The sequence below is a fragment of the Sinocyclocheilus anshuiensis genome, unplaced genomic scaffold, assembly GCF_001515605.1.
Source record: "Sinocyclocheilus anshuiensis isolate Anshui unplaced genomic scaffold, SAMN03320099.WGS_v1.1 scaffold1023, whole genome shotgun sequence".
Classification (NCBI taxonomy): Eukaryota; Metazoa; Chordata; class Actinopteri; order Cypriniformes; family Cyprinidae; genus Sinocyclocheilus; species Sinocyclocheilus anshuiensis.
The window spans coordinates 926,052-950,050 of record NW_015546084.1 but is presented as its reverse complement, the minus strand read 5'-3'; the positions used below and the strand labels follow the sequence as shown (position 1 = coordinate 950,050).

Genomic DNA, 23,999 nt, shown 5'->3' with positions numbered 1-23,999 from the left:
CTATAAAAATAACAACATAGCTGGTCTCATGGTGCCATCGCGTGCTAACACGAACTTTATAGGTCCCACATATGATTATGAGCTTGACATATTCAAGCGATCGATTTCACATTGCTTTCATATGCAATTTTTAACTACCACATTCCTATTCACGATCATTCTGGTAGCACGTGAAGGCAGCATCAGTGAAAACAAAGACAATGGTAGCTTTAGCAACATTAGCCTTACAGAGTGCCAAGAAGCTCTTTCAGAAAGGCAACTTGGAAAACAAACGCGTGATACTTTTTCTAGATAGCGTAACGTTAGCTGAATCACGAACAGTTGGCACTGCTCCTTCCTTCTGGAGCCAGGAGCAACTTTTGTGCAAAACCTGCTTTATACTGACCCTCATTCACAAAGCAGTCCGGTGTAAAATGATTCGCGCAGACATAAACGAATTTCTGTAGAGTTGAGGGAGTATTTTCTTCGAAAACAAAATTAATCCACTTCATCTTCAGCGGCTCAGATTTTGAGAGTAAATGGAGAGAGCTATGTAGATTAATTCATCCAGCAACAGAACACCTAAAACGCTTGGGAGACATTCTCGTCAGTGCAGCAATGGCGGACTGTGTACAACTTGCTGTGAACTCGCTCAGGGCTGTTCTACGTTAAAACGCCAGTGTCTGTCAACATTCGTGGGCAGGGACTGTGGCTAATGTGACATCACATTAGCACCAATGCTAAAAATAGGCCATTGGGAGACACTGCTTATTATTTATGGGGATTAAAAAAAAGGTGTAGATGGATTTTTATCATTATAGGGTGGTTGTGTACACACACTGCCAACACACATTTATGTCCAAACGTGAATTTTGCATAATAGGTCCCCTTTAAACAAATTGTCTTTTAAATAAGTACTTGGAATACTTAATTTTAATCAAATATGCATGTATTTGAATACTAATTTGCCTGTTTGTTTTAAACAATTTGGCACTTACTGAAATGATGATATCAGGATTTTTTTTTTAGCTATCTGTAGAAGGAAAAATAGTTTAACTTCCTTGAAGGTCTTTTTGTTATTCTACCACGATTCCCATGAAAATCTCTAGAGATCTCTTAAATGTTGTCACTTTATCTTTTGCAGTGAGCTTGTGTCATTTTTATTAAGTGACAGTAACAAGAACCACTTTCACAAGATTAAAAAGGCTCCATAGCAAATATTGTTTTTATGCGCTGTATCATTTTTGGTGCTCGACTTTACTTGCAGAGATGGATAAAGAAAAGAGAAATGGTGCATTTGTTAAGATAACTGTCTTGTTTTAAAATGATTTTATCTTTTCATTTTAAATCCAAATATATGATTAACAGTTTTGTTGCATTCATTTGTAATATCTGGCGTCGTGTAAAATCTTCCATTCATCTTTTTTACTGAGAGGATCTCATTCTGATCTAATTAAACAGCACCACACAATAGACACTGTTGCATTTGTAAAATGTCTATGTAATTTTAGTTTACTATATTGCTGCTCAGGGATTGAAGATTAAGTTTATATAATGCAAAAATAAGAACTGAATATATGACTTGCAGATTTGGCACATTTTTAGGAGGGGTAATTTTCATTCCAAAGGCCTTGAAGCATTTTAATGAAGCCTGTATGAATTGAATTATTGTGCGTGTGCGTGTGTGTGTGTGATGGAATAGTCTACATCAAACCAACCATGACTATTTATTCACTTGGAGTCTTTCAATACAAAAATCTTAAAATGACCTCCATGAAATATGCAGGGTAGATTCTCTATTGAAACTTCAAACTCCTTGATGGAAGCATGACCTAAATGTGGTGAATCAATAACTTTGTAGTTAATTTATTAAACATTTATTGTTTCATTTATCTTAATATACTTCAATATAAGAACCATTTTTGAGGAACTTTTTAAAAATCTAAAGAACCCTTTTCCTCTCTAAAGAACCTTTAGTGCAATTTAAAGGTTCCATGTATGTTCAAGGTTCTTCATGGAACCATCAATGCCAATAAAAAAACATTATTTTTTAAAAGCGTTGTTCTGTAGTCAACATTCATATGAAGACTAGGTTTATAATTTCCCATCTGCAGTAGAAGCAAGCACTTCGATGCCATCTCAAGGTCATTTGTGAAGCTGCCGTTGAACTGATTTCTTAATGCCAACATGGCTTCATTTGCTAATTAAACTGATAAAAGCTAAATATTTAATGCATTTGTCGCTTCCTTTATAGGTCCTCAGAGGACCAAATACATTTCAAATAGACTTCAAATGAGAAAGCAACTAAAGTAATTATAATTGACATTCACACTTCTGTTATCGTTTCCTTTTTTTGTCACAAACTATTAGGCAGTGCATGTTTACCCTTTGAGACTGTGCTAATGACCTTATTTTTAATTAGTAAGAATACAGCATAACTGAAATTGCATGAACAGTACATCTTTGGGCGATGCAGCCACAGCCTATTGAGAATAAAAGAAGGATAATGATGTAATTCTGCCACTTTCAAAAGAAAGAAAATACAACATACAATTCTCACTTTGCTAATATATCTTTAATACTGAAATCAATCTTTCAGTATTAAAAAATTAGGTAGTTTATGTCTGACAGGAAGCCGCTATGTCATCTAGACCTTGCAGTGGTCAACAGGTAGAATATATATGAGTCCCTAATGAACCGCACAGTGGTCAATGTCATCATTTTGACATTTTTTTGCTTCTGAACTGCCATTTAAGAACTGCCATTTTTCAACCAAAGCATGCTTATTATATGAAATTGCAGGGCGTTGGCTGCCCTGTACTTTTCAAACAGTTATGGACTCTATGTTCTGAACTATCATCTCTAAATGATTATGATAAAAATTGGATGCTATGAGTAAAGTAGTCTATCCTCCATGTCATTTATACATAAAGGTGCAAGAACATTTTAAACATGTTTATCCAGCTTTCACACAGTAATGTATGCCCTACATTTAGGAGTGATGTAACCTGAGTTGTAAGACTCTCAGTATCCTCAATTATACATTTTGTGGTAAGAAGTCAAAATTTAATTGTAGTTTAAAATGTGTGATCATTTTGATGAAGGTACAATGACAAAACTGGTCACAAAATGTTGTCAGCTTGTGAACATTACAACTTACACCAAATAAATATTGAAATAGTATACCAAATTTGCAAAAATAGCAAAATACACAGATATAGAGTCAAAGAAGCAAAAACAACACTCATCTACGTGTTCTTTCCGTCAAATTATAAACCTCAGTAAATGAACAGCAGAAATGTGTGCATTTTGTCTCTGTCTGCTAATAGTGATACATTACTGAAATATTTTTAACTCCACCCTACACCACTCTCTCTGACACACCTGCCAGATCTCTGAAGGAGGGAAACATTCTTGGAGCAGATCTGCTGTAGCCTACTCCAGCCGTTCAATGGCTGCAGGGCAGCGTGCCCATCTCAGACGTTATCCGCACAATAGATGTATTGCGACAAAAAAAATTTTTTTTTTTTTCCGCGTTTCGGCAAGACACACACAAGTGATGGGGGACTCCATTTTTAAGACGCTATAAATCTGCCCGGGTGCATTCGGCAAGGACTTTAAATGCAATACACCCTTGGGTGCGCGGCGGAGAACGCCTGTTACGCACGAGACGAGCGCGAGACGGGGGCATTTCCGAACAAATGTATTAAATGGTTGAACTTTAAAATATACGACAGTGGCTTTTGTAACAAGCATTTCACCTGATGGATCGTCAAAAAACTCTGCTGCGGTGGCAATTGGGCTGTCACATGCCAACGGGACCGAGAGGACATAACTGGGGCAACTGAAAATGTCATTGTTTTTCTTCTGAATTAGTCTGTTCAGCATACTACATATGAGACCAACAACCATAACTCTAACCGAGAAAATTTCACAACACTGGCTTTATAAACGCCCTGAGACTTTGCGAATTAAGAACAGAGTCTTTGAGGAGGTGAGTGGATTTCATATGATGTCTACAATGCCTATATGCAGGTATAAGGCGAATAGAAATTGGGTTATATGGCACCTGTTGTGAAAGGAATAGGGTGCAATAAACGGCGTAGATGGATGGGTGGCATTTTGTTCCCAAGGAATTCTACATCAAAAAAGTTAGTCTGGTAATAAATAGTCTAATAATGTATATTTGGACAATTCACTTCAATCTTAGTTTGCTTTTTTGTCAATAAATATAAAACTTTAGTTGCACACAGCTTTCTGGTCAGTCACGAAATAGCAATAAAATATTTACGAATAATAAGCGCTGAATAACTGACCGCTGTACCAGGAAACCTTTGGTTGCTTTGCATTGGGTCACGATAATAACTGTACATTGTCTTATACATAATCTTATTAACATCTACATTTAAATTTCGACAGTATAATATTTACAATAAAATGCCACCCAGTGATGCTAAACCAGTTTAAATAGCATTGGTGGCCGGAGGCGTTCATTCACGGTAAGAGCAAGGTGATATTTGAAGGACTAGTGATGTATGGCACGAGTGAGTTATGGCTTGTCACTCCAGTCTCCAGGGCCGAGGGGACTGTAGGCTACAAGCCCGCACTCCGAGCTCTTCGCCTGGGCTGTCCGTGGACACACAAGCGGCAGGGATTTCGCTCGTTATTTGCTGGGACGTCAGCGTAAAATGCTCTAATTTATATTTTCTTCTAAACTACCGATACTTTAATAAACGATAATGGGTCCGGAAAAGCATGGTTTAGAATTGCCTTTGCCCACCGTGGATGTGTCCGGTACGTGTCCAACTAACGGAGAAGAGGAAACGGAGCTGTGAGTCCAGAGTCACTCAGAGCCCGCTTACTGCGATCCGTGGAGGTAACGGCGAGGCGTCTTGCGCTCACAGCAATTTGTTTTTAGGTTAACAGAGTGGAAGACTTGTAAAAATCCCTTTAATGATTTTAAACAGGGGACGAAACACCCCTTTGTTTTGTTCTTCATTGTCAGAGGCAGTTTAGCTATTTTTGGGGGGAATGAAGTTTTCTGTGCAGATGGTTTACTGGCACTGTGTGAGAGAGCTCTGTTCATCTCTGGTATCTTTGAATCATAATTGAGTGTCAGGGACTACTGCTTGATTTTTAGTCTTCACAGAGACCAAACAAGCAATTAGAAACAAACCTGTAGCTTTTTGAGCTGTAATAGCCTATTTGACATCTGTTGAAGGCTGGTGATTGAGTTGATAACATTGCATTTATTTAGGCTATTTATTTCAAAAGTATACAATTCTCATTTTTTTGTGTTTTGTCAAGTAAAAATATGCTTCATGTAGTAACAAATTATTTAGTGCATTTATTCAAAGCAAATATCTTGACTGTTTTAACAAGACTACATTCGGTTTCATTAACAGATTTCATTTTAATGGGCTGAACGGATAGAAAGAGCGGACAACACTTTAGAATAGGGAACACATATTGACTATTAACTATGACTTTTCCCTCAATAAACTCCTAATTTGCTGCTTATTAATAGTAAGGTAGTTGTTAAGTTTAGGTGTGGGGTAGGATTAAGGGATCTAAAATATGGATATGGTCATGCTGAATATGGCATTAATATGTGTTTTATAAGTACTAATAAACAGTCTAATATGCTAGTAAAATGCATGCTAATAAGCAACTAGTTAATAGTGAGAATAGGTCCTTGTGTTACCAAAAGAGCAAACAGGTAACAACTGCACATTTCCACTTTTAAACAGTACATGATGTGCCATAATTGTCATGCAGTTGTCATTCTAAAGGTATTTTTTACATGCTTCTTGGTTTGCTTTAGTTTATCTTCATGATCTCTTGAAGCTGGTGTTTCAACCCTCAACTTCACATGCACATTTTATGTTGAAAAAAGGTTATATTTAAACCATGGTGGAAGGGTTGAACTGTATTTTTGATGTGACTGTTATGAACACTCAGTGTTAAGTGCTTCACAGCATGCAAAGGGTCTCTGGAGCAGCTCTGACATTTCTCTGATGCAACTTCACTCAGAATGTCAGATCTTTTACTGCTTCTCTATCTCTTACCTCATCTTTTTAAAGACCATTCATAAGATTAACATTTGAAGTCTGGTATTATTTGTGGACTAAACATTCTGTTTTTGCATTTCAGTCAAAATCAGCTTCAGTCTGCATTTTCAGTCACCTTGTGAAGGTCACATAATTCTGTCTCAGATGCCATTTGGGTGATTTTGAGTCCCTGAGATGTCGTATTTGGTACCTTTGTTAGGCTTATTACCCTTTGTTAGGCTGAATCTCTTCTATTGCTTTGAGGATGCAGCAGTTGACCTTGTGAAGGTGCTTCCATGTTGTTGTGGCTCATTATGTGTTTCTGTTTGCAGTCTTTAATGAACTGGCTAACATGTAGTTGCAGCATCTGAAACACAAATGGTAGTGAACCCTCTTTAAAAGGTCCTGGATCAGAGCCAGGAGCAGATGTGCAAAACCAAAAAGCCAAGATAGCACCTGCTACACACGATGTGTAAGTGCCTCACACCTTTTCCGGTACCGGACGATGTGTTGGTCCCATGAGATCCTATGAGTCAGACCGGCTAAAGGATGTCTGGGAAGAATCCATTAATATAGCATCATATGTTATTTATCATGCCAACAGTGGATGTCACTTCCTTTCAGTCCCTCGCTCTTTCTCAATCTCATTTCTTTTTTCAACTATTAAATAAACGCTACCTGCTGCACTAAGGGCTTAATGTGACGGCAATTTCGCCCAATATCTATTCACATCAGCATTCACACACTGCCTGTGAATTAGATATGGGCCAGATTAGGATGTACAGGCTTTGGAATAGAATGTTTGTCAAGGTTACTCTGGCAACCTCAGCATAATGTACTTCAGAATCCGTTACCAAAGCAACAACATACAGTACAATTTGACCCAGGTTATTTGTAATGTGCATGTCTTTTAGTAAGTAAATGCCAAGAAATGGAACTGTTTGAACTGACGTGTTTCAAATGACCCTGTGTTGACTATTTTAAATGCACTGTGTGAAATTATATTTTTATTTATAATGAGCTTCATGTACAGTACCGTTCAGATGTTTTTGAAAAATGTTTTTGTGCTCTTATGTTCTCCATGGCTGCATTTGATTGATCAAAATTACAGCAAAACAGTATTGTGAATTATTATTAGAATTTATTTTAGAATTATTATTAGAATTAGTTGTGCATTTTGATATATTTTAAAATGGAATTAATTCCTGTGATGACAAAGCTAAATTTGTAAAATATTCAAATGTTAATATATTTTAAAATTTAATGCATTCACTACATTTTCAAAATGTTCAAGTATTATATCTTCATAACATTAATAATAAGAACAGTGCTTAACATTTTTGTGGAAACTACATTTTTCAGGATTTTTTGATGAATAGAATGTTCAAAAGAACACCATTTATTTGAATTTTTTTTCAAACAGTGTCAGTTTTGATTAATTTAATACATCCTTGCTGAATAAAAGTATTAATTACTGATCCCAAAAAAATTTACATTATAGTGTTGATATCCAAAAGTGAACCAACTGACTTATCAATGGCTCTTTGAAATATTCATGTGTAGCTGCCCTTAGCTGGGCCCAGTATCAATCAAACTGCACCCAAAGCTGCCTTCAGCTAAAGCCTCTGTTAATATCTATGGTAATTACAGTAGCACAGAGCCCTGTTGTACAGCTAGGGATCGTCCTTGGTGAGCATCACCACAAATTAGCAGCTTCACTCCCTCTGTCACAATTCTCCCTTAATTCACATGAAATGCTCTCAAAAGAGGCTTTGTGTCTCTGAGTAGAATTAATCAAGGATTCCCCATTATAACTTTGGAAACTTTGGAAACGCTTGGGTTTTGAGGTATTTTAGACAGCATTGGAGCCTAAAATGAGTAAAACAGACCAGACACTCGAGACACATTCAAGCATTGATGCCCTGACAGTATTTCAAAACAGTAAGAAATCAAAAACCTAAATCCTGTGGAAAATTTCTCATCTTTTGGCAGGCTGCTAGAAACAGCTCCACCATTTCAATCCATGAACAATTGTGCCACTACATTATACAGCAACTTATCTACCTTGACACTGTCATTGTTTTACTAAATAAAAGCCCTGTTGTGCTCACAGGGGAAAAAAATCAATGGCTTGAAAGAATGAGCCCTCAGACAAACATTCACAGTGGGGGCCATAGGTACAAATGTATTAAAAATCATTAACATTATTTATATATATTTGAAGTGAGAAAAAAACACTTTTATATAAATATTGATGTAAATCAGGGCTCAACATTTTTTTAATCATCAAAATATATGCAGTACTTGTCGAAATGTTGGAAATATTATGATTTTTAAATGTTTTTAATTGCGTCTCATCTCACTAAGGCATTTATGTGCTCAAAATAGAGTAAAAACAGTACTATTGTGAAATAGTATTACAATATAAAATAGCTGTTTTCTATTGTAATTTATTTTAAATGTAATTTATTTCTGTAATGTAAAGCTGAATTTTCAACATCATTATACTCCAGCCTTCAGTGATCCTTCAGAAATCATTCTAATATGCTGATTTGGTGCTCAAGAAACATTTATTCTTCATCATTTCTTATTATCTAAATTAATGTTTTTATTCAGTAAAAATATGAATTAAATTGAACAGAAGTGACAATAAAAACATTACCATTACTTACTACATTACTAAACAAATTCGATTTCAAATAAATACTATTCTTTTGAACTTTATATTCATCACAGAATTCATCAAAAATGTTACCGAAAAATATTGGGCAGCAACAACTGTTTTTAACATTGATAATAATAAGATCTATTATTAATAACTGAGCACCAGTAACAACTGAGTATCAAATCAGCATGCTAGAATAATTTCTGAAGCATCATGTGACACTGAAGAATGGCGTAATAATGCTGAAAATTCAGCTTTGCTATCACAGGAATAAATTACATTTATTTCACATTGTAATAATAATTCACAATATTATATTTTTACTGTATTTTTGATCAAATAAATGCAGCCTCGGTGAACATAAGGTACTTACTGCATAAATACATAAAGAAATTGTGTGTGTGTGTGTGTGTGTGTCGTTCTAAAATCATAAAATGTTCTATTTATTTATGAGTTTAAAGTATTTGTTAAATCCCTATTGAATCTGGAGAAATCGCTCATGCCCTTTGACTAGAGTCTTGACAGTAGTGACAGAAAGAGAAATTTAAAACCAAATGCTGCTCCAGTGAGCTCATATAAATCAGAGTGACAAGAGTTTTGTCACATTTTCATCTTTTTTCTTTACCCCAAGTAGCATTCTGGACGCATGAGCTGTACATGTATTTTTGGAGATTAAATGAGGTACATTTATTCAAACCCTGGCAGTCTCCTACAATCCCATAAGACCAACAGAAGCAAGACGAGTGGGTGTGTATGTTTTGCTGTGGATTTACCTGTGTGTGTACATGTGGGCATTTATGTATTTGAACGATATCCTTACAAAATGAACTTGATTGAATACACTCACAGTTGTAAATGTATGCACCTTTCACACAGCAGTGTATTGTACTCTGAAGACCCTGTTTGCCTGCGCTCCATCCTTCTTTCTAGGTCTAGTCACTTTCTTTCAGCAACAGACATGAAATCATTACTCACTTTTGGAGGTTTCGGTGAGGCTGCAGGCACAGTGGTTGCGTGCTCATCGATTCATCTCAGTTGTTTGTTGTTCCTTTGAAGGGTGAAGATGCCTTTTCACCATGTGAGAGCAGGGCTGCTCTACACAGACAACTACCTGAGCACCTCTCTCTCCGAAACTAGTGAAGAACAGCTTGCCAACATCTCCACAGAGGAGCTTGGCGGTGAGTGAGTATATGTGTGTGTGTGTGTGTCTTTTGTTTGGATGGCTGCTATTTGTCTCAGTGTAAATGTCTATAATTTTATAGAATATATGTTTTGATTTAAAGTATTGTTTGCCCCAGAAATTAAAATGCAGATTAATTTAATTTAATTTAATTTAATTTAATTTAATTTAATTTAATTTAATTTAATTTAATTTAATTTAATTTAATTTAATTTAATTTAATTTAATTTAATTTAATTTAATTTAATTACTCCTTTCTTTCCAAACCTGCTGTTATTTGTTTTTATTAAACACAATAAAACTTTTTTTTTTTAATTATTCATAGAAGTTCCATATAATGTTCATATTGACCACATCTGTCAAGCTTACAAAAAAAAAAGTTTTGTGTAACACACCAAAATGTTGGTTGTTTTGTAAAAATCAAATTCTATGCTGTCCTCAAATGAAGCATGAATTTTGGTTATGACACATGCAAGAACCAAATGCCATTGTGGAAACAGTTATGTCATATCTGGCACAAGTCATCTGGCACATTTTGAAACTGAATGTGAATGTAAATGAGATTTCATAGCTTCAGCAGAGGGGAAGATTTTTAACCTTTTTCTCACGCAAACATATGGTAGAAAACTTGGAATATAGTGTCCTTTTTGGAGTTTAATTGCCCCTGGCCACTATGAACAAATTTTTTTTTTTTTTCAATAATTCTAAATTAATTCATTTGTATGAAGAAATTCCACAGACAAATATCTGCAAATTGGTTTGGAACAATAAGAAGTTGACTACATGATAAAAATGTAGCATTTTTTTGGTAAAAACGTACTCTTCATCCTCACTTATAACTTCTTCATCCTCACTGTTTTTAACATCGTCATTCAGTTGTACTTAATAACAGCAACCAAAGGAACCTCAGGGTTTATTAGCTTATGCCTTCAATGTGATAAACATTATAAACCCATTACAGTTACTGCCCCACTACAGTCCATTGCAAGTGGAAATCTCATTTTCCTCATCTGGAATGTCTTGCGTGTCTGGTCATGTGTTGAGGCAGTGCCTTAGGGCACACAAGAAGAAAATCGATGGTCTGACTGCTGGGTTAGAGGGTGTTGTGAATACAGTGGTTGATTTGAAGAGATGTTTGAACTGTGAAACTCTCAGATGGAATTTAAATTTGCAGCACCTCCTTTGAAAATGATTGTTTTGACAGACCAGGAACCGAGGGCTGGTCACAGTGGGAGGTTCTATGGTTTGCATATTCATGAAATGAGGGATAAAAAGTGAGAGTAGCAGTTCAGACGAGGTCTGTCTTTGCAGAAAGAAAAATTCTTGAGGGAGATAAAGAGGACCTTGTTAAATAATGAGCCACTGACTGAATAAACTTATCAATTCAATTAACTCATATTGAATGAAATCTAGTTGCCTTGTTATAAACCTTTGGACATTTGTCTAAATCTGGTAAAAAAAAAGTCACATGTAAGGCATAAAAAGAAGCTAAAATATCATTAAGTCAAGACAAAGAGGCTTCTAGGAAACGGGGGCGTGTGGAGAGGATTGGGTTTTGCTAATGGCAGAGGAATTAACCCACATGTTCTAATGAGATTGACTTTTTGTTCTTTTATGCTTAAGGTTCCAGGGCCACCCAATGCTTTATTTTTTAAATACCAAGAGTAAAATAGTAGTTTTTAAAATGAATTAACCTATGGTAGTTAATTCCTTTGCTTAAATCCACTTTTTTATTATGTACTTTCAGAAAGGTCAGATATTTTGGGTGTGTTCACACTTTGGCAGGTTTGGTTCAATTAAAATGAACTCTGGTGTGATTGTTTAATTAGTGCGGTTCATTTGAATAAGTGTAAATGCTGCCATTTAAACCTTGGAGAGCACCAAACAAGTCAACTAAGACCCACTTTGTTTGGTTGGTTCCATTGCAAAATATGTGTCATAAAAGCAGTCAGATTAGGTTGTGAACTTATCCTTATGCCTTTTGTTTTGTATCTTTAGGCTCTGTGTTAAAAATGACCAGGTGAATGCTGGGAGAACCAGGACTAAATGTATCATTTTCTTTTTTTGAACTGAACCACAAGTTTGAACACACTCTTATTATAATAATGTCGTTTTATTTATTTCAGTTTGACCCCAACATTTTATTTTATTTTATTCTATTGTTAGACACCAACTAAACATTTTTCACAGTGCCCATATGAAGTATATTATCAAATTTTGTTTACAATTAATTCTTACAAGATTAAGAAAAGTCTTCAAGTATCTAAAGTATCAACCTGACACTTCAAGGTTAAGTATGTTATGAGCTATTAATAGAAGGCCATTAAAGGGATAGTTCACCCAAAAATGAAGATTCTGTCATCATTTACTCACCCTCATGTCGTTCCAAACCTGTATGAGTTGCTTTCTTATGTCAAACATAAAAGAAGATATTTTGAAGATTGCTGGTAATCAAACAGTTGGTGGTTGCCATTGACTTCCATAGTAGGAAAAAAATATACTATGGAAGTCAATGGCAACCACCAACTGTTTGATTACCAGCAATCTTCAAAATATCTTCTTTTATGTTCGACATAAGAAAGCAACTCATACAGGTTTGGAACAACATGAGGGTGAGTAAATGATGACAGAATTTTCATTTTTGGGTGAACTATCCCTTTAAGGTTTTTCCGATGCCAACAGAACATGAGGGTTAAAGATACTTTATTTAAAGGAATGCAAAAAACTTTCAGGCTTTGTCAAAATGCAGGAAGCGCTCAGTTCAGCATATTACAAGGCACAGGCTCCTCTACCTCTTTATCCCAAAATAACACCAAGGTGGGTCTTTAAGACGGCAAAAAAGTGTAATACACCTCAGAAAAGATACGAGATACGGGTGTTATTTTGGTTGTTGCTGCTTGCGACTTGGTGTGGGTTGCTTAACCCGAGCTGAACTGAAAAACTGGCACTGATGCCCTTTGAAATGCTGGATAAACGTTCAGTCACAGTGCACTAAATACACGGCTTTGAAAACAGAACGAGCTGCATTTAGTATTTCTGCTGTTTGTGCGATAGTACACTGTGTTACTGCTGAGAAAAGCAAGCGTGATATAATACGTACCGTCTAATGCTTACCGATGACATGCACATTCCACTTGAATTATGTATGTCAATTGAGTTATTTGTGTTTACAGACTGTTCTGCATTTCTATTTTGTCTCGTTTCTCTGCAGAGATTCGAGAGGCGTTCCGAGTTCTAGATAGGGATGGGAACGGATTCATCTCGAAGCAGGAGCTGGGTATGGCCATGCGCTCTCTGGGGTACATGCCCAGTGAGGTGGAGCTGGCTATTATCATGCAGAGACTGGACATGGACGGTGAGTCAGTCTCTTTCTACATCTCTCTTATTCTCCGGTTCCACACAAACAAAAGAAGCATCTGTCTTCTGATCATCTGTGAAACAGCTTTACAATCTGTCACAGACCCCTTCCAGTCCTTGCACTGGACAGATATATGATATTCTGAATAGTTCATGCTCAGAAGCGATCATAGAATTGAACAATTTATCCAGCACAGGGGGGCTGTAAATACACCAGTGAGCGAGGTGAATTCTGAGAAGTGTGTGTGTGTGTGTGTCTTGTCTGTGTGTCTGTGTCTGTGTCTGTGTGTCTGTGTCTGTGTGTGTCCGACTTCATGGGTCCTCAAGGTCAGGTCACTGTTGACTGAATGGTTTGAGAACATGCATTGATTTAGCTCATAAATTCCGCCTGGAAGTTTGTATTTTTTTTAATTTTTTGTAGGACAGTTACAAGTGTTGAATGTAACTCACATTGTGGGTGTAGGAGGATTTTTTACACCTCAATATGAATTTTGTTTGTTTAAGATCAGTGTTACATCCATTCTAAGATGCAGCAAAATATATAAATATTTGACCTCAAAAACTTCAGTACACTCTTAAAAAATAAAGGATCTTTATTGGCATCAATGGTTATGAAGAACCTTAAACATCCATGGAACCTTTCAAATGCAGAAAAGGTTCTTTATAGTCAAAAAAGATTCTTTAGATTTCTAAAATGTTCTTCAAAATGGTTCTTTTAGGAACTGTTCACTGAAAGGTTCTTTTGGAAACCAAAAATTGATGTTCAATGGCATCACTGCAAAAACACCCTTTTGGAACCTTTATTTTTAAGAGTGTAAGCCTAGTTGGGCTACATCTCAAGTTTTTGACTCTTAATCATAAACCATATATAACCTGAGTACAGAATGCAGATATGAATGCACCTCTTTACTGTATTTCAGTAATAAATATTTAAGATTCAGCGGTAGAGTGGAGATGAGGTTTTGCAGCACAGTGGGAACATTAGCGTGATAACAGCTCTCTCTGACTTATCACTTTAAGTTCCACTGTCGCTCTCAGCTGGTGTTGCCTTTCGTACAGCTCAGACAAGTAATTTTCTTTTTTTTTCAGGAAAGATTGAGAGAGAAAGATTGATAGCTGTTATGCATGCTCACCTTTGTTCACATGCCATAATATTTTCTAGTTTTTAAAAGAGTTCTGGTCAAATGTACGGTCAAGAGCATGCACCGTAGGAGATGATTAGATTCAGTTTAACTTTAAATTATTAATGAAAAAAAAGAAGGAATTAGGAGCTGCAAATTGATCTAAATTTTAATTTGCCTGGCGCATGATATTGGCTTTATTGAATGAAACAGCACAGGAAACCAATGGCAAATGAAATGTGAAAAGAAAAATATCATTGTCAGTTTCAGATGTAATGGTTAGATCAAGTAAATTTGAATATATCAGATCTGTAGCCTATTACTTAGTTCAAAGACCCTGAACAGTTTCATTTAGCTGAACCGCACCAGTAAAAAACGGCATAACAAAGCAATCAGCAAAGCAGTGCAGATCCTATTAAATTATAATAGTTCCTGAGACTTAGGTAGATGTAGATTAGTGATCCCTGAAGGGCAATTAATAATTCTATTCTGTTCCATTCTTTAACTAATTTTAAGAACTTTAACCAGCTGTTCTCATGAGGTTGAATGTAAATATTTCTAGCGACAAGCAATGGAAACTGCTGTGCAACATAACACATTTTCAACCAGTCAGAATATATTTAAAGGAGTCATATGATGTTGCTAAAAACAACATTATTTTGTGTATTTGGTGTAATAAAATTTTTTTCATGCAGTTTAAGGTTCAAAAAACACATTATTTCCCACATACTGTACATTATTGTTTCTCCTCTATGCCCCGCCTTTCTGAAACACGTCGATTTTTACAAAGCTCATCGTTCTGAAAAGCGAGGTGTGCTCTGATTGGCCAGCTATCCAGTGCATTGTGATTGGCCAAATACCTCAAGCATGTGACGGAATTGTTACGCCCCTTACCCAGGGCCGCATTAAGACCTTACTGGGCCCCGGGGCTATGATTTACTGCAGGGCCCCCTATTACAAATATAATATACAAAATTTTATGAATACATTTATTCATAAAAAAAAAAAATTATGTATTGAAATTTTATAATTCTTGTTACCAACCTTACTGGGCCCCGTGGCTATGATTTACTGCAGGGCCCCCTATTACAAATATAATATACAAAATTTTATGAATACATTTATTCATAAAAAAAAAAAATTATGTATTGAAATTTTATAATTCTTGTTACCAATTTCAATATTTAAAAAAAATTTAAAAATACTATAGCCTAAGTAAAAACAAGCTAAACAGACAAAATTACAAATTACAAAAAAAATAGACCTACTTCTCACTATTTTTTCTTTTTAGAATAGTTTACATTTTTACTTATCGAAGATTGTTCTTTGCATGACTATTTCCAGATTATGCCAGAACGAAGTGGAGAGAGGTGAATGTGGACATTGCAGAGATCACCTGATTGATACGTGGTGCACGGGTCGTTCAAAAGTAAAAATATAGAATAAATGCATTTGATTGGTAAACCAAATTCAAACATTACATTTTAATCTCTAAAGGTAATGCATGGAATATATGGAAAAGCGCCACTAAATAATAGCGCTAATATGTGAGGGGGAAAATTTGGGCGGAGTTATGCAAATCTTCCCACATAGTGACGTAGACATGTGGGGGCGTGTTTGAACGAGGCATTTTAGGAGGGCGTGGACAAGTCGTAACTTTTATAAAGAATATCTCTTTGGGTTTGAGACTTTAGCCTTTGCAACTTTAGGGATCTTATCTATTAACAAACAACTTGTAACACTCCAAAGAGAAAGGAAAACGTGAAATCGCATCATATGACCCCTTTAATGATTATATTTAGCTGTTTGTTTTAAAATGTGTTGATTTGAAAGATTAAAATAAAGGAATAATTCACCCAAAATCAACATTTGCTGAACATTTACTCACCCTCAGGCCATCCAAGTTGTATATGAGTTTGTTTCTTCATCAGAACAGATTTGGAGAAATTTAGCATTACATCACTTTCTCACCAATGGATGCTCAGCAGTGAATGGGTGCCGTCAGAATGAGAGTCCAAACAGCTGATAAAAACATCACAATAATCCACAAGTAATGTAAAAATTTGCTTTTTGGGGTAAATTAATCTTTTAAGTGACTGTTAGATGACAGTGAAAGTAATCCAAATGTAAAAATAAGAAAACATCCTATATACGAAGAAGATATTTATTCAATATGGACAAATTCGATAAAAAATCTCTCATTCAAACTGATAACCAACATGGTACTAATATACACTATCATACCCAAGATCCCTAATTTGTTTTACCTAAACTAATTAAAGCTCTTTTTTTGTAAAATTCTCTCTGATTCTAAACCAAATGCTCTCTTCCTGATGCAGGTGATGGACAGGTGGACTTTGATGAATTTATGACAATATTGGGACCTAAACTTGTTTCTTCTGAAACCAGAGAGGGCTTCTTAGGAAGTACAATAGACAGCATTTTCTGGCAGGTATGAAAAGCATCCATCTATTTTCTATATCTCAATGTTCTCTTGTCTTTCTCATTGCTTGGTTGTGCATTTGTATTCTGAGCATGCGGATAAGATTATGGGTCACACTTTGCCCTCTCCACCTGCTTCCTCCGTCCCATGACGACTGGTGAATGTGAATCTTCTCAGACTGTGGGCTTCAAAGTGAGCAGGCAGATCTTACCATTTCAAAGTGATCATTCATTCATATAGTGAGGAAATCCCAGTTTCACTTCCAAGAGATTTCTTTGAGCGTCGGGGAAGGCATATTAATTGAATGATTTGCCACTTAAAATGAGAAGTATAGATCTGAATTAGTCATCACAGGCATTTGGGCAGCGTTTTTACTCTCTCTTTCTTGTTCGGTCTTCATCTCTGCTTTTATTAAATAAGAATTTAGACCGAAAAAATAGCTGACTTCCTGTTTTGATTGAGCAGTGTCTGAGTTTATGTTTGCATGTCTATGTGTAGCGTATTTCCCTCACAGTGGAAGCCGAGCGATGTGTGTAGGAGTGAGGAACAGCAAGGTCACAGACACTGGTTGTCTCGAAGGTGATTTAAATGCTCATCTCAACACACCTTTTGTGGGACACAGTGACTCATAACTGCAACAGTAATCCATGTAACATCATCACACCAGCATACCAAACACCCTCTCCCTCTCTGATGTTATTATGAGGCCAATACAAGTCTAATAATGGCACAATGACAAAACCTCCTGGGAAATATTGTTTTGACAGAGCAACTATTATTGGGATCATTTCAGTTTTCTACTAGAGATCCTACACTTTTCTTGCACAGTTCAGTTTTTGAATATGTGGTTTAGTGTTATTGTTCAAAAGCTTGAGGTCAGTAAGATTTGTGACCCTGGACCACAAAACCAGTCATAACTAGCACAGGTATATTTGTAGCAATAACCAACAATACAGTGAATAGGTCAAAATTATCGGTTTTCTTTTATGCCAAAAATCATTAGGATATTAAGTAAAGATCATGTTCCATGAAGATATTTTGTAAATTTCCTACTGTAAATATATCAACACTTAATTTTTGTTTAGTAATATGCATTGCTAAGAACTTCATTTGGACAACTTTAAAGGCGATTTTCTCAATATTTAGATTTTTTTGCACCCTCAGATTCCAGATTTTCAAATAGTTGTATCTCAGCCAAATATTGTCCTATCCTAACAAACCTCTCAATCAATGGAAAGCTCATCTGATGTAAAAATGGACCCTTATGACTAGTTTTGTGGTCCAGGGTCACATTTTTTAAAATAAATTAATACTTTTATTGAGCAAGGATGCATTAAATTGATCAAAATCTCAAAATCTTAATCTCATCTTAAAATCTTATCTTTAAAATGTTTCATTACAAACATTGATTTAAAAAAATACAAAATTAAATAAAAATGGATTAAAAATCTAATACTACAAATATAAATTAATAATGATTTCTACTAGTTGTAATAATAATAATACCATTATTAATAAAAATGTAATAATTTAAATAGACTACAATGAACGATTGAAGTTAATGAATGATTTACCCTTAATTTATATCAATTTACAATACAGTACACCAATCCTGTTACCTTTTGATTTTTTTCCAAGGGTTTTTTTTTTTTCAAGGTCAAGTGCATTTTTGCGGGCATTATCTGTAAGGTTCCTGTTAAAAGCTGTTTGCGTCATAAAACCATTCTTATAAATATTAACGCACCATGTCTTTGACATTGAGGTCTGGTAGACTGATGGCCTCTATGTAAAGAGTCACACACTGGAACCAGATCAAGCCCAAAAAGCTGTTGATTTTTAAATCTGTGCTGTAGATGTGAAGTCATAAACCAGTGAGAAGAAAGTTCGCTCTTATCTGTCAGCACAAAGAAGTTGTGTGTCCTCATAAGGATGTCATCTCAGTTTGGATTTGCATGCTGACTAGGACATTTTTCATCCCAAGAACCTCGAGGCCCTTTGTGTAACATGAAAGACTGAGCACGTATTAGAGGGGGGCGTTTAAAAATGTTCTTAACAAGATTGTCAATGGGGACGTCAGAGTGCAGCCAAGAGCTACAGGCAATCATGGATTATTAGGAACACAAGGCATAAACAATCTTGTTTTCCCCACCTCGAGGAACACAAACCTGGGGAGTGTGTGTAGTGTTGTTGCCAACAGCTCTGTTTTGACAGTGGAAATGATTTGAGACAAAAACAGTCAGCATTAACCAGTATCACTAACAGCACATTCTAGCCATATGTGATGTAGAATTCACATGTATATTTCACTGTTTTTTTACTATTGTTTCAAAACATCTCTACTGCAGCAGCACCAGAGATGGTGATGCATTAAATGATGTAGCTGATACATTAAAGGGGTCATATGATGCGATTTCAAGTTTTTTGAACATTAAAGCATGTCAACATATTCTGTTACACCAAATACACAAAATAATGATGTTTAAAAAAGCATCATATGACCCCTTTAAATTATGTAGTCTACCTATGTTGTATTGCATTACATGCACATTTCTGATGTATTCTATGATTCTAGAAACAATAAATAAATAAATTTAGGGGGGAAAAAAACTTAAATTCACAGGAAAGACATTTTTAATGTCACAAAAGATTTCTCACAGTTTCCACAAAAATACTAAACAGCACAACTGTTTTCAACATTGATATTAATAAGAAATTTTCTGGAGAACCAAATCAGCATATTAGAATGATTTCTGAAGGATCATGTGACACTGAAGACTGGAGTTATGGCTGCTGAAAATTCAGCTTTGCCATCACAGGAATAAATTACATTTAAGATATATTAAAAGTTGTACTGCTTAATATCTTTGTAGAAACATGAGGATTCAGGATTCTTTGATTAATTGTAATAATTTAAACTAACATATTTTATAATTTTGTAACATTATAAATGTTTTTACTGTCACTTTTGATCCGTTGGCTTCCTTGTTTAATAAAAATATTAATTTCTTTTTTTTTTTAAATCGTACTGACCCAAAATGTTTGTACACTAGTGTAAATATATAAATATTTGGCAAATAAATTGTCACATTCATTTGTGCTTAGTAATTAAGCAGAAAGCTTTATGCAAGCTTTGCACAAATCACATTTCAAGAGACCAAATTCACATTTATGTACAGAAATTTTACAATATTATAAAATTTATAAAATTATTTTATATTCCATTTCTGACGTCTCAGTTAATGTCAATAAATACCTGATAACAAAAATATCTGAGCAGAGAGGAAAAAATATCTGAGCAAATGTAAAACTGACTTGATATTGTGGGCCCTATCATACACCCGATGCAATGCTAGCAAACTAGCAAAACATTTTTGCTAGTTTCAGCCCGACGCAGTTGTCATTTTCACGTCCTGTGCCACGTTGTTTAAATAGCAAATGCATTTGCGCCCATGGGCATGCTGGTCTGAAAACGAGGTGTGTTCAGGCGCATTGCTGGCGCGTTGCTATTTTGAGGCAACTGAAATAGACTGCATCATTGACCAACAAAAAATGGCGCAGTTTTTTTATTTTTTTTATTTAAAGAGCGCGTTAGTATAGGCGGGTCCACAGCGTGCGTACACTCTGCTTATTACACACACAGGGCCGCACAGCAGCACACAAACATGCCAAATATTAAAAATTAAAGGATTGCAATAAAAGATTATTATTGTGTAGGCTACATAAATATAAAAATGCCTACATGCCATAATGGATAGTCATTGCATGTATCAGAATTAGGCTACCTATTTGCTCGTGCACGAGCAGCTCCGTTTCAACTCTGGAGACACGTTCTGTCTTTGCGCTTGCAAATTCCGCCATGTAAATAGCAAATCCGCCATGGCACGAGAGCAAATGGCTCTTAAAGGGAATGGGAGACAAGACTGTGATCAAACACATACCAGCTTCATCACTGTGTCTGTCACGCGACTCTGTTCCCCTTTCGGGCTCTGTCTTTACATTTATTTTGAAAGATGAAGCTCGCGATTATGGTAAGGGGCGTTACATTTCCGACGAGTGCTTGCGGTGTTCGGCCAATCACAATGCACTGGGTCAGCTGGCCAATCAGAGCAGACTGCGCTTGTCAAAGGAAGGGGCTTTGTTGAAAACGACGTGTTTGAGAGAGGCGGGGCATAGAGGACCTACAATAATGTACAGTATTTGAAAAAGAATGTGTTTTTTGAACATTAAAGCATGTCAACATATTCTGTTACACCAAATACACAAAATAATGATGTTTAAAAAAGCATCATATGACCCCTTTAAATTATGTAGTCTACCTATGTTGTATTGCATTACATGCACATTTCTGATGTATTCTATGATTCTAGAAACAATAAATAAATAAATTTAGGGGGGAAAAAAACTTAAATTCACAGGAAAGACATTTTTAATGTCACAAAAGATTTCTCACAGTTTCCACAAAAATACTAAACAGCACAACTGTTTTCAACATTGATATTAATAAGAAATTTTCTGGAGAACCAAATCAGCATATTAGAATGATTTCTGAAGGATCATGTGACACTGAAGACTGGAGTTATGGCTGCTGAAAATTCAGCTTTGCCATCACAGGAATAAATTACATTTAAGATATATTAAAAGTTGTACTGCTTAATATCTTTGTAGAAACATGAGGATTCAGGATTCTTTGATTAATTGTAATAATTTAAACTAACATATTTTATAATTTTGTAACATTATAAATGTTTTTACTGTCACTTTTGATCCGTTGGCTTCCTTGTTTAATAAAAATATTAATTTCTTTTTTTTTTTAAATCGTACTGACCCAAAATGTTTGTACACTAGTGTAAATATATAAATATTTGGCAAATAAATTGTCACATTCATTTGTGCTTAGTAATTAAGCAGAAAGCTTTATGCAAGCTTTGCACAAATCAAGAGACCAAAGACCAAATTCACATTTATGTACAGAAATTTTACAATATTATAAAATTTATAAAATTATTTCATTTCTGACTTCTGACGTCTCAGTTAATGTCAATAAATACCTGATAACAAAAATATCTGAGCAGAGAGGAAAAAATATCTGAGCAAATGTAAAACTGACTTGATATTGTGGGCCCTATCATACACCCGATGCAATGCTAGCAAACTAGCAAAACATTTTTGCTAGTTTCAGCCCGACGCAGTTGTCATTTTCACGTCCTGTGCCACGTTGTTTAAATAGCAAATGCATTTGCACCCATTTGTGCGCTCATAGGCGTGCTGGTCTGAAAACGAGGTGTGTTCAGGCGCATTGCTGGCGCGTTGCTATTTTGAGGCAACTGAAATAGACTGCATCATTGACCAACAAAAAATGGCGCAGTTTTTTTATTTTTTTTATTTAAAGAGCGCGTTAGTATAGGCGGGTCCACAGCGTGCGTACACTCTGCTTATTACACACACAGGGCCGCACAGCAGCACACAAACATGCCAAATATTAAAAATTAAAGGATTGCAATAAAAGATTATTATTGTGTAGGCTACATAAATATAAAAATGCCTACATGCCATAATGGATAGTCATTGCATGTATCAGAATTAGGCTACCTATTTGCTCGTGCACGAGCAGCTCCGTTTCAACTCTGGAGACACGTTCTGTCTTTGCGCTTGCAAATTCCGCCATGTAAATAGCAAATCCGCCATGGCACGAGAGCAAATGGCTCTTAAAGGGAATGGGAGACAAGACTGTGATTAGTTTATTGCACGTTATGCCCAAAACACACCCATTACTCATTAAGAGAATAGGGACAACCCTTTTAGACCATGCGCCAGGCGCGCCGACCGTTTTTCCCGTCGTTACACTAGCAAAAGTGGATTTGGACACACCCTAAGAGCACCTGCGCTGTGCGCTTTAGACCATGCGCTTAGATCGTTAAAATAGGGCCCTGTATGTCAATGCCAAAAAAGCATGGACCTTCTATGGCTCATGAATATTAATTAGGTGATGTAATATCAGAACAAGCTATTTAATAATCAGCCTGGTCTTTTCTTCAAATAGTGACATCACAAGCCACAAACTTTGCAAAACCACTGGTCTGTTGGAGACTTTGAGCTGGCCAAATAGTCTACAGACAAAGTAAATATGTCAACACATTTTTAGTGCACAATATTTAGCCTACAAGTGGATTGGGCTATAATGTCCTCATGGATTTATTTGTCTGTTTGAAATCAGCCCACTGTTTAGTATTCATGTGAGCAAAAGGCAATACTCCTGTTTCTGTTGTGTTCTGAAATGAAGATTAACATATTTTTAGACAGATATTTGAAGGAGTGGGTGAATAAACAGAAGAGAGAGAAACTAATAGAAATATGAAAAATGCAGTGAGCCAAAATTATAGGAGCATTCGGGAGTATCCCCAACAGTCACCACAACATTACAGAGTGTGTCTCTTTTTCAACTCGCCACAGCTGACAACTCAATTAAGCCGTGAATCAGCCCGGCACTGTCCTCCTCCATGTCCAGCCCAGATGAATGACACCAGCATCTCTCTAACATTGTCTGCTTGTATAGCCAGCGGCATCAATGCTACGCTAGAGCCATAACTGTCTGATAGTAAACTAAAAACCTCTGTGGAGGCATTTAGAGCAGCATGACAAACAAACTCAGCAGGACTGGATGCACAAATATTCACTTTTCAGAGCCGTTTGTGCTGACGAGTGTACAAGGGAGATTACCACTAGGCAGTGAATTTAAAATACTGCAAGCTTTTAACAACACAAGAAGACGGCCACATTAGTGCAAACCACAAAGGCTGCATTTATTTGATCATAAAAACAGTAATATTGTGACTCATTATTAGAAATTAAAACCTAATTTATTCCTGTGATGGCAAAGCTGAATTTTCAGTGGCCATTACTCCAGTCTTCAGTGTCACATGATCCTTCAGAAATCATTCTAATATGCTGATTTGGTGCTCAAGAAACATTTCTTATTATTATCAATATTGAAAACAGTTGTGCTGCCTAATATTTTTCAGGATTTTCTGATGCATAAAAAAAGTGTAAAGTATTAATATATATAGCCTATATATATATATATATATATATATATATATATATCATAGGCGTAGCTTGACGTTTGAGCTTGGGGGGGCCAAACCGAACCGGTGGATTTGGTCAGACGTACTTTTAAACACATTTTAGTTTTGCTATAGTAAATCTA

General features: G+C 35.8%; 1 protein-coding gene across 1 annotated transcript in view; it reads left to right on the top strand.

Moving 5' to 3' along the window:
- The first annotated feature begins 3,746 nt into the window (after positions 1 to 3,746).
- The window catches only part of caln2 (calneuron 2), a 37,391-nt gene continuing 17,138 nt past the window's right edge, over positions 3,747 to 23,999 (top strand). Inside the window, exons 1-4 of the mRNA XM_016501448.1 lie at positions 3,747 to 3,973; positions 9,751 to 9,872; positions 13,086 to 13,229; positions 16,692 to 16,804. Coding sequence (XP_016356934.1) covers positions 9,758 to 9,872; positions 13,086 to 13,229; positions 16,692 to 16,804 — 372 coding nt within the window. The 5' untranslated portion in view covers positions 3,747 to 3,973; positions 9,751 to 9,757. The remainder of the gene's footprint in view (positions 3,974 to 9,750; positions 9,873 to 13,085; positions 13,230 to 16,691; positions 16,805 to 23,999) is intronic.